General features: G+C 42.8%; 1 protein-coding gene across 1 annotated transcript in view; it reads left to right on the top strand.

The window, feature by feature from the left end:
- LOC144752117 (nicotinamide N-methyltransferase-like) overlaps nt 1-13,873 on the top strand; it is a 58,640-nt gene extending 44,767 nt beyond the window's left edge. Inside the window, exon 3 of the mRNA XM_078640061.1 lies at nt 13,379-13,873. Within this exon, the coding sequence (XP_078496187.1) occupies nt 13,379-13,832 (454 nt within the window). The 3' untranslated portion in view covers nt 13,833-13,873. The remainder of the gene's footprint in view (nt 1-13,378) is intronic.
- Nucleotides 13,874-17,524: the final 3,651 nt, after the last annotated feature.

Genomic DNA, 17,524 nt, shown 5'->3' with positions numbered 1-17,524 from the left:
CTGTTTCTTCTTGGATCTGGCATGGCTCATGGGGAGTAATCAGGCGGTATTTACCTGTGGTTTTAATTAACCCTGGGTGTAGTTCGCGAAGTAGCGCTACGCGCAGTGCACTTCGCACTACACGAGCTATGAAAAGCACTACGCACACTGCGTAGTAGCCTGTTTGCACTGTGCAAGATGCAGTTTTCAATGATTGCACTGTGCGTACAAGCATCCAGCACTGTACAATAATTGAAAACGGCATCATGCACAGTGTGAGCTGTAGTTTTCTGCAGCTCAAGGAGATTTTTACTCGAGCGGCAACTTTCTCAACGCAAACTGGTAGTTTCTCATCGCGAGCGTTCGCGAACATACGCGACCACTCGCAATGAGAAACCTGACCTCCCCGCATTGAGAATCTCGCCGGGAGGTTTATTTTCCACGTTCGCGATCTGCAACTTGATGTTGCTGGTCACAAAGGCGGAAAGCGTCTCGCCAGGATGTCATTTTGCTTGCTCGCAGTCGCCAACTTGACGTTGAGGACTGCGAGCAAGCAAAAAATGACCGCTGCCCTACGCTACGCTACTCGTGTTTGCACTGTGCTATGTGCAATTTTTCGTAGTGCAAAGTAGCGGAAACTTTGCAAACTACGCAAGTGTTGCGTAGTGTTTTGCCAAGGGTTAGTTTTAAGGTGCAGAAGGGCTTCCCTGGTATACCGTATTGTAGAGATAATTGTGCTGTTGTGGAAAAAAACTGCATTATGGCTGGATTGTGTGTGGACGTGTACACGGGCTTGCCTTTGGCATGCCAAAGGCAAGCCCGCTGCACGTCTGCTGTATCATATGGCTAATATAGAGCCAGTAATGCCTGAGAACTGGAGCACTAGTCTTCGACTTTGGGACCGGAAGTTAGGGCGAAATCAGGTGTTTTCAGTGGAATGAAGTCTCGCTCTCCGCTCAAAAAGCACATCAGCCGCAGAGGACCAAGGCGAGGACTGTAGGTAAGTGAGAGCAAATGCGCTATAATTCAATGATTACACACAGATTCCCCCAACATAAGCTACGTTTAAAAAATGACCAACACCACACACAAGCGTGTACCCGCAATGATAGCCGGCATGAGTGCAGATGAAACGGTGCAAACGTGAGGTTTTTTTTAAGGCATTTTTTTTTAAAAAGCAGTTTAAAACAGGAACTTTAGAATTATCATGCAAAATAAAGTGGCAGCAGCCGTCCGCCTGAAGTAGAAGTCTGGTGATTAGCAGTTTGCCCAGAGGTCCCTCTGGTGTTACTGCTGACTAATGTATTGTTACAAAGCATACCATGTAAAAAAACTGGCAATCCACCTCTTTGTGGGGGAACAGAGGTTCCTCCGTTTTCTCACAACGACGTGCAGTGCCCCTCAGATCTGACGTGAAGCAGGAACCAGGAGGAGAGAGGAATCATGATGAAAGAGAGGTAAGGGGGATTGGGCATGGCGTGGGGGTTACTTTTTTGGGAAAAAAGGGGGTATTTTGTGCAGGGTAATGTTTTAGGGTTTAGGGTAGTGTCAGGGGTGGTCATGGAGAGTAGTGTTTATATGTAGGGAGAGAACTGGGCGTTGGGGGAGGAACAAGATGGGGGTAGTATTTTAGGGTTTAAGGCAGTATCGGGGGTCACGCAGGGTAGTGTAAGTGTAGAGAGAGTACTGTGGGTCGATGGAGGGTTAGGCTGGGGGTAGTGTTTTAGGGTTTAGGATAGTGTAGGCGGGTCATAGAGAATAGTCTTCAAGTGTATGGAGAGGACTGAGGGTCGGGGAAGGTTCATGCAGGGGATAGTGTTTTAGGGTTTAGGGTATTGTAAGGGGGTCTTGCAGTATAGTGTTGAAGTGTAGGTAGAAGACCGTGGGTTGGGGGAGGGTCGAGCTGAGGGTAGTGTTTTAAGGGTTTAGGGTGGTATCAGAAGTCATGCAGGGTAGTGTTTTAGGGTAGGGAGAAGACTGGAGGTCATGCATGCCTTTGTGTTGTGATAGCATGCACAGAAAAGATATATTTGTGGTAAAAGTATGCAATGTCATGGAAGGTTGTTGTAATTGACAATGCATAGTAATACCCGCATTTTAATGGTACGCGTGGTATTAGTACGAGTTGTAATGAGTCATATTCATGTTAAGAATACCCTGGTATATATTTACCTGCACTACACCTTAGAATTCCAAAGACACATAACTCCCTTTCTGGAGGTGAAGAAATGTTGCCAAGATCATGGCATCTAATATGCTTTACAGTTCCCTCCAACCCTCCGGCTGCTACATGATGGCACCACTTCCCTCTGTGACACCAGAAGATGCCTAATCCTGGCTTAAACACAAAGGTCTCAGGTCCTCAACAGGAGTCAAACCCAACTCCTCCACTTCATGACAAGATTAGCAACAACAGATATCTTATAACAGGTGCCATTGACGGGTCCCTTGAAGCAGTAGGCAACTACGGAAAGGGCTTGTGTGGTATAAGAAGTGGAGAAACATGTGGTGGCCCCTTTTCTCTTGGCCTCAGAGGTGGAGAGTAGGCAGATGGAATAAATGGCAATTACTGACTCTCAGGTAGCTGCACTATGGGGCTGGTCCATCTGAAACACCGCAGACAGTTGAGGACTATTTAGAATCAACTCCTTCAAGGTTTGTTGGGGACTGGGTGTGGTGGTACTATGTAGCTATAGAGTATGTGGCTAAATAATTGATGCCGAAAGCGGGGTCAGTGGCTGAGGCTGCAACCATGCAGGCCTACAGCTGTCAGTGTATGCTACCACCCGCTTACAAAGCACCATTGGTAAAGACTTCTATTTAGAGTTGTTAGTTTTGCATTATAGTCCCAATGGCTGCCCACCCATTAGTGAACTGACTTGGGAATGAGAGTTGGGGGTTAAACCTGCTTTTTCTAAGTAATTTACAATGTGATTTTTTTTCTTTAATGGAGGATGTAGTGTGCTGTGTGCGTGGTAGGGCTGGGGCTGGGTGGGTATGGAAGAGGACCCTACATATGATGCAATGGCTCTTAATGCAACTGTGCAGAGATCCTCAGTATTGCTGTCCTGCTCGTATAATGCATGTCAATATCTCTGCAGATGTAAAATTCTAATTGCACTCCTCAAGGAGACGCATCTCACATCACAAACACTAGAATGTATACACAGGTGTCAGAGAGGGGTGTTGTTATAAACCACATTCTCCAGCTTTGCTAGGGGTACGTTGATCTGGGTGGCTCCCAGGTTACCTCTAGAGGGTTTGCATACTAGAATTGACCCAGAGGGCCATTATTCTGTGCTAGACACATTGCTCAATGGTTTCCCTCTTTTGCTGATCTTGATAAATGCCCCTAACATTAACCAGGCTTCCTTTCTGCAGTCATTGACCCCAACTCTGCTGCAGAATGTGCGAGCTCCTACATACTGAGTGGGGCTTTACCTGCTCCCAGGACCTTACTAAAGACTGCACCAACCCCTCCACTGCCAGGAACTCAGTTTATATATCACTTGCAAGGCATCTATAGGAATGGGTCACTGACGCTCAGGTATGGGATGCTTGGTGGGGTTTATACTCTGACACTGCGAAATATTGACATTACTCAGGGCTGCATGACTCTTATGCCAGAATCAACCTGGTTTACTGGTTGCAGAAATCCCTTGCTAGGATGTACCAAGTGGAACATCTAGAATGCACCCCCTCTGATCATTGACTTTTCTACAATTCACTTGGGGAATAAGTAATAGCACATGCTTTTGGAGGCGCTATGAGGCATGATACTATTAAGTTCTAGTTTCAGGACAATGAAGGTTTCTGCCTCAGGCAGCTTGTTGGTGTTGAGTGGAATGTGTTTAAATTTGTGCTCCCATGCCACCTGATTACGTTGATTTATGCACTAAGTTAACCCTTCTAAGAGAGCTTACTACCCTGGAGACTGATTTACGCAGATATGAGCGGTTATCCATTACCGACCAGTGGGTTGCAGCTTTGCGGGCCCAGGCCAGACTAGGGTAGAAATCATCCTCGGAAAAACTGGGAATCCTTGATCACAGGAAACACTTGGCTAAGCAGCACACTGAGGGCGACAAGGATAGTAGACTTCAGGCGCGGCTGCTGCATTCGGCCTAGCTTAGTAACCTGATCATTCCTATAAGGGTCTGTACGGGGCATATCATTATTATACAGGATAACATCTACACCTCTTTTCACTCGTATTATGCATCCTTGTATAAAGCACTACAGGGTGAGGATGCAACCATGGTTTGTTATTTGTTAGAGGATATCCCCCACCCTTATTGTAACCCCAGTCAAAGGTGTCTTTGGACCTGCAATTTCTTTATGTATTTGGGATTCCAGATTTATCACTCCACAAAAGATGTTCTAAAGCAGGAGCAAGTGCCAGGGCTACTTTAACATGCTTGACTGAGCAACCACTTTCCCCTATGGGCCGCATAGCTATCTCAAAGATGCTGGCGCTACCGAGATTGATACACATTTTTGCTGCTCTCCCCAATCCAATCTCCAATACATTTTTAAGACTTTCAGGCATTTTTAGTTGCCTTAATATGAGGTAAAGGTAGAAATCAAGTGTTCCTTATGAAATTGTATGCCACTCTGGCGGCGGGAGATCTGGTGCCCCAAATTATGAATACTACTGTGCAGCCATGCAAATACAATGGCCAATGTGCTAGTTAGCAGGACATAATGTAACAGAAGTGCAATATTGGGTGACTCTGACAAACCCATCTAATGGTAGGAATGGTTATTGGTTTTGGTGAGTACAATCCCCAAAAAGCTAGGAAACATCCTCACGTCTACGGTCCATTCTTGTTGGAATACTTACCTGCATAAACAGTGGGACTATCCACCTTATGCTCCGGAGTTATCCCTTTAGATGTCACCCAGATGTATAGACCTAGGTTCCAGGCCTGATGCCTGGATCAATGCAGGCCTCACGTCCTTGGGAGACCTGTTGTCTGACAAGATTGTTTGTGTATGTGGGAGCCTGGTGGATGACAATGGGATTCTGATGGGCTCCTTCCTCTTGTACGTTTTGCTTACTCAACGCTTATATAAAGTCTGGGCTAAAACACACAATGAACTCAAAATATGTAGAGTCCTCCAAACCTTGCTTACACATGTGATAGGTAGTCATGCTATTGAAATGTTGTAGAACTCCATACTCAGGGATAGGGATGTCCCCCTTACTGCATTTCACACTTAGTGGGAAGGCAAGCTTTCTACATTGTTCACCGATAAGCAGTGGTAGTAATGCCTAGGGTTTACAAAATGCATCTCTATGAATGCCAGGCTGAAATACACCCAATTCAATTATCTTCATCACACAGATTTTTACGGTTTTGGTCCTATTAGCTTCTGTCCCTGCTGCCACAATCCTGATGCTAACATCCTTCATTTGTTATGGTTTTACACACAATTGGAATTTTATTGGACAAAGATAGCAGAGATATTTTCAGAAGCTGTTGGGGATATTGTACCAATGGATGGCCTGTATTTTCTTCTGGGGATCATTTCCAGAGTGGCTACTCGCAAGGCCCTTAATACGTTTCCAGACCTGGCCCTTTTTGTACCAAAGCATAGGATAGCCATGAACTGAAAGTCACCAATAGTAGCTTCTATTCGACTATGGCTTACTGACTTAAGTAGGGATATTGTAGCTGATCTGGAGATATTGCATGGTGCTGTATTTCCGGCCACACCTAACCCTCCTGACTGGAAGGCATATCTATTGGTGATTGATAATAGACTAATGGGCACTTGCTCTTGAGTGGTGAGACATATCATGGCTCACATGGGAGGAGAAGATGCATAGATGGCCTGCGCTGCATTTGTTTGGTAGGATTAATGCTCCTCCCCCTCTTCCCTCCATCCCACTCTCCCCCCATAAGTCCTCCTGAAAGATACAACACCTGTTATTCTCCTTCACACAGCAGCAATCTCTTGAAACATATGTCATACCAATGTGGGCACATGGCAATTTTCTCCACAAGGTATTTATTTTGTGCTTTTCTACTCTGTGATTCACATTCAAAAGGACACCTCCTAGATCCTATATTCTCTAATATGGAGGAGTTACTCAGTCAGGAACCAATTCCTATTCCCTGGTCAGAATATTTTCTGATTCCTTTCCTTTGGTCACCTACCTATGTCACCCCTCCCTCCCCCCCTCCATCCAGACAACACGAATAATGTCCTGCTGCTGGCCGAAACTTCCTTTAGAAAAGTGGGTGTCAGTACTGGAAAATTCTAGGCCACCTCCTGAAACTGCCCCAATTGTAGCTAACTAAAGATTTACCAAAAGGATTGAGGAGACATTAGACCAGGTCCTTCCAAAGAAAATCATCCAGATACATGAAAGGTCCAAACAGAACGGCTTGTTGCACCCCAAAACTCTGAGAGTTAAAGCAGATTTGTAAAAAAACTGAAAGAATCTGGAGAAAGGACTTCCCGTTTAGCAAGAACATGGAATACAGGGACGCCATAAAAAAAAATACAAGATTGAAATCAGAAAGGCTCAGGCCTCCTATTTTGAGGATCAAATCTCCCTGGCTGCCAATTCCCCCGAGAAACATTGATTATTGCAAAAAAAGTATTGAAAGCTCCCGCTCCCCCTGATATACCAAAAGCAACAGTTCAACGCTGCAACAAACTTGCAGATTACCATTATAAGAAATCCAAACTATTGATGGGTCCTGTGCCTCAACCGATGGTTATACCATCATGAAACTAGAAGATTCTAGCCCTAGGAGCAAGGAACATTCCTTAGAAGCTTTTCCTTTAATGGACTGTGAAACACTCCAGACTACCTCTGCGTCATTCATCAAGAGCGGGTCATCCAGAGACTCCGCCCACCCAAGATTCTGAAACAGGTGGTTGAATTAGTCGGCCTAATCATCTTAGATGTAATCAACTCCTCGATTTCAGCTGGTGTGGTCCCTCCCTTCTGGAAAAAAGCAATGGTGAAATCCCTTTTGAAAAAACCTACCTTAAACCCAGACTGACTTGGCAAATATCGACCCATTTCATTTCTTCCAGGGATCAGCAAAATTGCAGAGAAGCATGTTAAATGGGCTTTCGCCCGTGCCAAGGAACAGAAATGGTACTCCTGGCTGTCGTTGAAGATTCCAGAGAGTTTCTCGACGCAGGAGGCTCTTGGCTGTGATCCTTCTGGACCTCAGGGCTGCCTTTGACATGGTCAACCACCATATTATGGTCCAACAACTCAGAAGTTTGGGGGTGTCAGGAGTCGTCCTTACGTGTCTGCAATCTTTCCTGGAAGAAAGATCCTTCCAGGTATTTGAGGATGAGGCTATTTTGAAATCCTTGCCTCTCCTCTGTTGGGGCCCTCAGGGGTCATCCCTGAGCCCCAATCTTTTTAATGCTCACATGGCTCCTCTTGAGGACATCTTTCTTTTCCTTTTGGGGTGCATATTGTGACATATGCATTTGATACTCAACTGGTTGTTGCACTGAACCACTCAGACAGGATCTCTAGCTGCCTTTGTGTCTGCCTTGAAGAAGTAGCCAAATGGATGAAACTCTCACCTCTAAAATTGAATGACAATAAGACCAAGCTTATGCTCCTTGGTAATCCCCTTCTTTTCACGGCAGACACCATGTGGCCAGACTGCATGGGCCCGCACCTGTCCCTAAGCAAGAGATAAAGAGCCTGGGTGTCTGGCTTGATTTATACCTCTGTTAAACAAAGAAAATGCCAATACTGTTTTCCTTATTCCTAATCCAAATTGCTGACACATACAACTTCAACAATATGTGTCATCAAAGCTTATTTTTAGAATCTTTTATTATTTTATCTTTTCAGTTTTTAGTTCATTATTTTGGTTGAATTTACACCAATTTCGTGTTTCAAAAATCACTGTACAAAACATACAAAAACATTAATCAAACATTTTAAAAAACATTACCCTCTCATCATTCATAATCATGATCACACTAACTTCATTCCTCAATCACACTGTCTTTCATCAACACACACACCACAATGTTATAGACACTTTAATTTCTCATTTTTACACAGTTTAACAGAGCAATCAAATGATCTTATGGCTCTATATAAAGGTCTACGCGTTTCAAACTCGCAATTGATTCTGGAGTTCTCTTCAGGACCATCAGCTGTGAAGAAAAAAGGGAGGGGGGGTTTCTTTAGTGCTTAACCCCTCCCATGCTGATGACGGAACCGCTCCGTCATCAGCCGCGGTTGAGCTGTGCTGATGACGGAGCGGTTCCGTCATGGCCCGCCCAGCTCGATAGAACGCTCATGCGCGGCGCGAATTCCGCGCCTGCGCTGAGTGTTCTATTGAGCGGGGCGGGCCGTGACGGAACCGCTCCGTCACGAGCACAGCTCAACCGACGCTGGTGACGGAGCGGTTCCGTCACCAGCATGCGGCCGCCGCGCGGCCGCCCCGCCCCCTTGGCACTGCGGCGGAATAGCCGCCGCAGTGAAGGGGTTAATATTCTCTCACGTGAATAAGAACGAGCTCTACTAGTTTCTGATTCCGCTTCTTACCTTTTTCAACAACAAGGCTTATTTCTTTGCCATATACACAGCAATGCTGAAAACTCTATAAAAAAAAATGGAAATCAACGGGCCACAAACATTCCTCAGTATTACTGGCGGTTTTAACCAACCCACTCTTACATTCAAAAATATACACTTACTGGTTATCGGATGGATGCAATCATGCACTATTGTATGTCATGCCTGGCCCTGCAAGGAGACAAGTGCAAAAGGAGGGGGCGGGGGGCGGATTACTTGTTGCTCCGGTGGCGTTTTGCAATTTAAGAAATGACATGTAATTGACAAATGAAGGCTTACTTTGTTTAGAATGGCCGGTTCCATGTACAGAGAAGTGAAGATACTAGCAGGCAGCCTAAACAAAACCGGATTGTTATTAGTTTGGGAATGGTCCTGTCGTGGCATTGCTAGACGTAGAAAGTAGGACAGTGTCTCACCTTGTCAGGGCGCCTGCTCCTTCGGAACTGAATTCATGAACGGCAATCTTTCCCACTGAGTGCCGATATGCTTATTAACCGGGATCAGCTTCCTGGTATGCAAAGCCTCATGGGAGATGTAGTTGTGTATGCCTTCATGAATATGCGTTATCTTAACCGCCATCTATAAATGTCAAATTAATTAGACCTTCATAAAGTGTGGCAGGCTGGCTGCTTCCAAGTGCCTCCTTAATCTAACCTTGTTCACGTTTTCCACATTGTCAAATAGTCCATACATTGTCGATGATGTTTGCAATGAGCGGACATGTATTATAACCGCGGACCGCATATTGAAGTGCAGGGCATCCTGGGGGATGTAGTTGTATGTCGCCCCGTGGATTTGTTTAATATATCGGTCCCCGTCCTATAGCTGCTGACATGCTGCATTTATGGTGAAAGCATGTGGGCTGTATGCGGGCGAGTGTTCATTCCGAATGCCTGTTGTTTTTCTAGTATCCACAAAGTGAAAGATCTTTTGCTTGCAGTTGTGTACATTGACTTCTTTAGCATTGCCTTAAGCAGAGACTTAGTCGATGTTGAAGTAATTGAGTGTGTGTAGAATGTTCCTTGGATTTGTTTGCCTCAGATATATTGATGGTATACAAAATATCAGGAAGTAGTTCAAATTGAGGTGATGAGAAAAAGTCCATAATTACTCTCCCAAATTATTAAAGTCTTTACTGGAAGCTCTTAGTTGTCCAGCAGACTGGCCTTTCTCTGGGATGTCTCGTTTCAACATACAGGAAGCGTAGCTATGCAAATTGTTAGAAATTTGATGTCCTTTCTGAGCATAGTCTTAATAGGTGTTTGGGTTGCTGCCTTCTAACTATTTCAGAGCACAGGTCAGGATATTAAGTTGGCTGTGTTTTAACAATAATGGCAGTGTGCCTTTAATAATTCAAGTACAAATAAAGCTTGGTGGTAAGCTGGTCCAGATAATTTCTTTGCCCATGCACTTGTACAATGAGATGGCCAAGACTCAGATGTCGCTTCTGGTATTGAATTCACTATTAATCGAGACATCATCTTCCCGCGTGTTCACTGTAATGTCAGCTACTGTAGCCATATTCATCCTGCCCGCCCATTTCTTTAAGGTGGCAGCAATAGCTGAGGCATCTTGCTGACCTATTGTGCAATTTACAGGGGCTGAGTTTACAGTTGAGCACAAAATGCATTGTTGTAGAGAGGCTAAGACCCACTCTGGGGGTTCTTGCTACAGTCTCAGGCAGCCCATCCAGGGCTAGCTTCAATGTATTAATTGCCTCCGCAGGGATAGGCATGAATTGGAAGTGTCATGGCAATCCGAGAGAGAAGAGATATTCACTTCGGCTTCTTCTTCCATTTTGAGGCTTGAACTTCCAGTATTGATATAAGTGCCCTCAATATGCATATTATGGAAATTGCAATTGTTGGTAAGACTTAAAGCCCTGGCTCAGATATACCTGCCAGTTCTCCTGGTTTGTCCTTGAGTTTTTCATGCCGACCCCAGCCTCTGCCCTTGTTCACGTTAAGGGGTTTAGATACTTCTGACCTGTGTATCCCATGACTCCTTAAGTTATTAGCTCTGTATTTGATACCAGCCATTAACCCCTCTAGTGTCAATGGCTTTACATATTCAGTCCTTTAGTAGTACAACTACTAGTATTAAATAGCAAAGTCATGCAAAGACTTTATCTGTCAGGCAGCTCAAGCCAAGAAGGTGGTATGAATCAAGTAGGACAACTTAAGCAGCTTATGGAGAAATTATTTACATGAGCTCGGCATGGAACTATTCAGGGGATAAGACTCAGTAATCTGTCAAATATAAGCTAGATATTGCCAATAAACAAGTTAGGTACCTTCCGTTCCATTTGGTTTCTAGCTTGGACTTCATTAGTCGCATGCGGTATCCTCCAGATCCTCCCACTGTGAGCCCAGCGGAATCCTCTTGTCCAATGGCAAGTATCCTTTCAGCTTTATACAAGTTTCAGCAGACAAGTGTATCCCACTCCCTGACTACTACACCAACAGCATAGGTTAACCCGAGCAGCGTGGTGAAGTCGCTGCCTCTGTGTCCTCCGAATCAAGAAGTCTCACCAGCATCCAGGTGAGTCGAGCCCTGAGACAAAGCTGCAGACTTGGGAAGGCCAATCCAAAAGCTAGAGTACTCAGTCAGAATACTCATCCAAGTGAGTGGATTGTATAGAGGTAATCAAAGTCACAACAATATCCCCAGTATCACGGTAATTGCAGCTCGGGGTGGCACAAATATGATAGGTTGGTCATTGGAGAATTGCGGAAAAATACTAGTGTCCGCTCCAATATAGCAGAGAGAAGAAACTCTTGAGGAGCTATTCAGCTCCTGCGGTTTTCTCACTGCCGGATGCCATATTACCTCCACCTTCACCCCTTTTGGCTCTGTATTATGCATTGTCATGGTGTAAGTGTTGTGGCATACAGTGGAGTGGCATACAGTGTTGTGGCATAGAGTGGGATGACGTGCACTGTCTTAGCGTAGTGTGGATGTGCATTGAGTGTTGTGGCATACAGTGGAACAGTGTTGAGTGGAGTGGAATAGAGTGAAGTGCCATACAGTGGAATACAGTAGAGTGGAATGACATAGAATGCAAGGTCAAAGAGTCAAATGGCATACAGTAGATTACAGTGGAGTGGAATGGTGTAGACCCAAGTGGCATACAGTTAAATAATGCATACTGGAGTGGCATAGTCTGAAGTGGTGTATAATGGAGTGGTGTGTAACAAAGTTGAATGGAGAGGAGTGAAGTGAAGTGGAGTGGCATGTTATAGACTAGAGTAGAGTGGTGTACACTGGAGTAGTGTAGACTAGAATGCTAATGAGATAAGTAGTGTACTGAGTAGTGTATTGTAGAGGAGAGTGGATTGACAAGGAGTGGAATAGCATAGAGTGAAGTCAAATGGAGTAGAGTGGCATACAGTGGAATAGCATATACTGGAGTGGCATTCAGTGCAATTCCATGGAGTGGAGAAGCGTACACTGAAAAAGGGTATAGTGGCATACAATGGAGTGGGGTACAATGGAGTGATATAAAGGGGAATATTGTAGACTAACGTGGAGTAGAGTGGAGTGGCAAACAATACAAGAGCATAAATTATAGTGGCATACACTGGAGTGGCGTAGGGTATAGTAGCATTCAGAAGAGTGCTATGCAGTAAAATGACGCAGAGTGGATTGACATTGAGTGGAGTGGCATACCGTGGAATAGCATACCGTGGAGTGGCGTCCAGTGCAGTGGTGTAGAGTGGTGTAGACTTGAGTGTTGTAGAGTGAAGAGCATGGAGGAGAATAGCATAGAATGGAGTAGTGTAGACTGGAGTGTCTCAGCTTGCAGTGGCGTAGAGTGGAATGGTGTATAGTCTAATAGCACATCGTGGGGTGGCAGAGAGTGGATTGGCGTGTCACAGAGTGGAGTGGCTTGTCATAGAGTGGAGTATCGTGCGATACAGTTAAGTGGTGTGGTGTGTCATACAGTGGGGTCTAACAAGATAGTATATGACAATGAAATCTGCCCACAGAATTGGTGGAATTTGAAAACGTTGTGTTTCTTTTATAATGCATAGTTTTGGCCAAATTCAGTGGTTCTAGGAATGCGAGCGAGATTTGATGTCCCCTAGTGCCAGTTTCTAATGCATGTGGTAATAATCGGTTGCATTCACAGGGCTGCTTCCCAAGTAGATTTGCTGGCACTCAAGTAGATTTTTTAATAAACTTATAACAAAATCAACTAGAATGGCCTTTGTGTTCTTGCATAACACGTGATTTTTTAATGCTGCTCGCGCTACTGGCACTAAAATGCAGTGTGGCATGCATATTTCCACAGTTGGCAAAACTCCGCAAAATCTTGCACACTTTTTATGTAGTTTCACAGAATTCTGCAGAGTGAAACTCTGCAAATTCCTCCCACCCCATGAAAGACTGAAAAATGGCTGCCTTTTACAAAATTAAAAGGCAGCCATATTCTTTTTACTACAGTTTATCTGTGTTCTGGGTTAAGCAGTCAAATATAGGTAAGTAGTAGGTTTTATTGTGGTTCCCGGCCTATTAAAACTTTATTTAAGTGTAAATAGGAGGGGCAATTTATTAATGTTTTTAATATATTTTCTAAACATTTTCGAAGTACTACTCTAATAAATAGGATGTACGGTACCTTTTCTTAATATTTTTGAGAACTGTGGTAATTTCTTGATATTTTCACAATACTCCATACAATTTGTAAATTTGTACAAGTGCCAATTTGAAAATATCTTGTTAATATTCATACAAACTAGTTTTACTTTTGAGAAAAGAACATGTTTAACATAATATTACAATCAAAATTATAATGCTTCTCTATTTATTTATTTTTAGGGACGCATGGCCTGGGAAGGAAAATATGTTACGAAGAAAAATCAGGCATGTTCTTAAATATGACCCCAGCAAAAGTAACCCCTTGTCTCCCACCATCCTGCCTCAGGCTGACTGCTTGATTTTGCCTCATTGTTTGGAGGTCCACATGACAGATAAAAAAGAGTTCTGCAGTGCTTTGAGAAATGTCTCATCACTGTTAAAAAATGGAGGGCATTTAATACTGATAGTGTGCCTTGAAACCACTTTTTACATGCTTGGAGGCTTTAAGTTTCCTCATCTATGTGTAGATGAGAGTTTTATGAGTAAAGCACTAGATGATGCTGACTATGTCATTGAGGAGCTGCAGGTTTTTCCTAGGACAGTTAATCAATTGTATGAGGTGGCAGATTATAGGAGTATAATACTTGTTCTTGCTCGAAAAGCAATACCTGTTTCCTGTACACATGAATCCTAATTGATAGACATAATGCCTACAAAGAGGAATTGGTTGCCCCTGTCCTGAATCAAGTTTCCTCTGTTTCCTCCTTCTTTGGCCCCATCGCTACTGACACCAGTGGTGCTCTTCTCTGTGCCTCTCCTCACTGCTTGACAACTGGACATTGCATTTGCTGGGACCACTTTGCCTTGGCTCTGTCATGGACTGATTTAATTAATATCCCCTTGTATTTTACTGCAAGATCAAATTGATTGTTGCTCAGTCAATAACTGCTGTGAGGAGTGATGCTTTGTTCTTGCATTTGATTTCATTTTGTAGTTTAAAAGTTAATTCCTTCTAATAATAAAATGAATGGTCTATTTTCTCAAAGAATGTACATCTTGTGTGTTGCTCTGAAATTATCTAGCTCTGTGTGTATGTGCCCATTAATAGATGGTTCAGACAACCAGCAGATCATTCCTATTGGAGAATGGGATTTAGCCCTCTTTCCACTATCTATGAATTCCAAATTTGCATTTTATATTTAAATACAGCTGTAACATGCATTTGTGAAAATAATAGTAATTCTAATCATGTATTTTATTATTTTATAGTACACAATGTGACCCATACAGTTCTGCAGACTGATTTTAAGTTTCAATAATGTTTTATCAATATTAAATGAACGTCTAGCATGGAACTACCACAACTGCAAATATAGCCCCTCCCACTGCATTCCTTCTGCTCACCCTTCCCTTCCTCTGAACACCTATCCTTCAGACCCACTGCCCCACTGCAGGCACCCTACACCTTTTTATTACTTGCAGTAATCTTCTGAACCACATCTGTTTAGTAATATGTTTCCTTCTAACTAGGGCCTATTGGTTGGTGATCTATGGGCCGGACCTCTGTCTTAGCACTGTGTCTGTCCGTTCTCCATTCTCATCATGTTGGCAAAGGGTCTCCTGCCTGATTCAAATATGCAGAGGAAGAAAATCCTTCAGCCTCGATGGAAGTTTTACCATCTGACTATCAGGTCTCCTCCATTCCCAGCATACATTTGTCTGCCATAGGACAATCCTCCAGTGACAGTTATCTGTCCCTCAGATTGGCAGGCTTGCAGGTGTGTAGTAATGGAGGGACCATGCTTCTGTCCTGTTTGTAGGTCACACACCTGAGATGAATGTGCAAAGTAATCACACCTGTAGACCACACTATAAAGCACACCTCCTTTCATACCGTGACCTTTTCTGTTCTCTTTTTGTAGCTGCAAAAGAGGTGTATTTGTTGCATTGTGCTACTTATTTATTGTTGTTCCTTTTAGGTTTCCTCTACTAATCTTGATAGTTTTAAAATTATATTTTTGTCTGCACCATGTCTGGAAAGAGGGACCTCAAATTTTCAGATATAGAATAAAATGTTTTGCAGGAATCCCTGGTGGTTCCAAAATTGGTAAGTAAGATGACTGTGCATCATTGAGCAATTGCAACATAATCCTGTCTATAGTATAAATATTTTCCATATTATTTTTAAGGTGCATTTTTTACCTAAGTAAAGGCACGCTTTTTATTTTAATAGTGAACGGTAATATTATTATCAATCTTTTTTATTACTTTGCATATCATATCTTCCTTCTCATTAAGTAATCTCTATAACCATGTTTCTTTAGTCATTTTTTTTTATCTTCCAAGCGTCTTCATCATTAACCCAGATGTTGTATGTTTGTTTTTGTGGCTCTGTTTCAAAACTAGAGCATTTTGTTCATGAGATAAATAAATATGTAATGTATTATTAACCAACACAGCTCCTTTATTATAATTACTGTCTCTTACTTATTTTCCACAACTGCTTTAACAGTGTTAGTAGTCAGGCGTAGAGATCTAAGTGCCTAGAAACTGTGTACGTGCCCTCAATAAATACTTTTAACATACCATAACATCTCCCATAATGCACCATGTTAATTAAAGTTCATCTGTGCTTTTTTTTAAATGCACCTTGCTAAATGTTTCACTTATAGCAGCTCCAGACATGTACCATGCTTCTCTATAAACCTATACCGAAAGATGTGTTACTTTAGACTGCTGTCTTTCACTCTCAATGTTATGTATATGTAATCTGTGATCCATGGTGTTTATAGGTTAATATACTTACTGCTGGATTCTCAGCTATTCTATTGCCTTTCAAGTTAATGTTTAATGTTAAGCAAATATTAAGAAGTGGAGAAGTGTGGCTCAGGGGTTAGAGGCTGCAGACCCGGAAGCTGAGAGCGGTCCTGGACCAGGGTTCAATTCCCGGCCTCGGCGGGTCTTGGGATAAAAATTCCACTGACTTGATAATTCTCGCCCCGGTGCCTCCTCGACTCACGGGTTCACACTCTGCGACTCTGGGCAATAGCTTGCTTAATCTCCACAACGGCCCCTCGCGGCGGGATGCCTGACTTTCACCTTGTGGATACCCTGCTATCTCACAGGGGAATATCAGGAAGGGTTCCCCAAGCAAGCGCCGGGAAACCCACTGCGGGTAGCTGTGCGCTATATAAGCTCAACTACATTTACATTTTAAGACAATATGAATACATCGAATGTGCTAATATTGTAATGGGAAAGGTATGTGTTAAATCACTTTTAACAGGCTGAAGCTCAGCACTGTTGCTGGAATATCAGCAATTCCTTCGGTGACCCCATAATGATGCCATCACTCTTACCTTACTTACATTTACATCACAATTGATAACTTATTAACATCAGTTATTTTGTTCTTGAAAGTACTACTACTACTGATAGATTTTGTAATGGAAATGGGTTTGCATAGTATGGTCCACATACGTCTGTGTCTTGTTTCCTGGTTAGGCCCATGTAGCAAACCTTCTTATTTATTAAATTGTCCTCCTTTTCACAATCCACAACATTTTGAACATATTTGCATGTACAAGAATATTGGATACGTTTTTTCTGAAACTACTGTGTTAACACATCTAGCTTTGCACAACAGTAACATGATTCCTTGAACAGCATGTACAAGGCTTCTTACACACGTGTATCTAGAATTCATTACAATTCATCCTGAAGAAGGTGGCTCGAATCATTGGGAATCAACAGAAACGTGTTGAGGCAATATTGTGTACTAAATCTAAAGGACAATGAGTGATACAGTGGACATTAGTGAATTCTAGATACCCTGTGCTCTGGACCATTACCCTATAGATTAGTGAGTTAGTGTTCTGTCTATTGTATTCTCCTGGTATTTGTTTATAAGTGTGTAGTTCCCAAAACTAGTAGTCTGTCTCTGTATAATTGTGCATCTAAATAGAAGTGTGAATAATTACTGCATTTTTCTTATTTCTCCCATTGTTGGCCTGCCTATACGTTGAGAAGATCAACAGTTTTTTTATATTACATGTAAGAGCTTTTTAACCGTCTGCGTTTATTTATTTTTAAACATATTTAACAACTTATGTAAATAAATGTGTTATTAACTCACATATATTGTGACCTTTATCAATAAAGAAAGAAATGTACAGAGCTTGATGTCTATGGGAACTATTTGATATAATCAAAAGCTGAATGTGATTTGAGTGTGAGATTCAATAAGACATCTCCAAAGAGAGCTCTTGTATATGACTCATGCACAACAAGGCCTACATGGGGTGTATTGCTTAAAAGGAATGACTTTTTATGTCAAAAAGGGTTACAGGGCATTCGGCAGATTTTACATTGCAGCAGTCAGTCTAC

This window comes from Lissotriton helveticus, chromosome 4_2 (genome assembly GCF_964261635.1).
Source record: "Lissotriton helveticus chromosome 4_2, aLisHel1.1, whole genome shotgun sequence".
NCBI classification, from domain to species: Eukaryota; Metazoa; Chordata; class Amphibia; order Caudata; family Salamandridae; genus Lissotriton; species Lissotriton helveticus.
The sequence above is the reverse complement of the archived record's forward strand: the minus strand, read 5'-3'. Positions and strand labels throughout refer to the sequence as shown.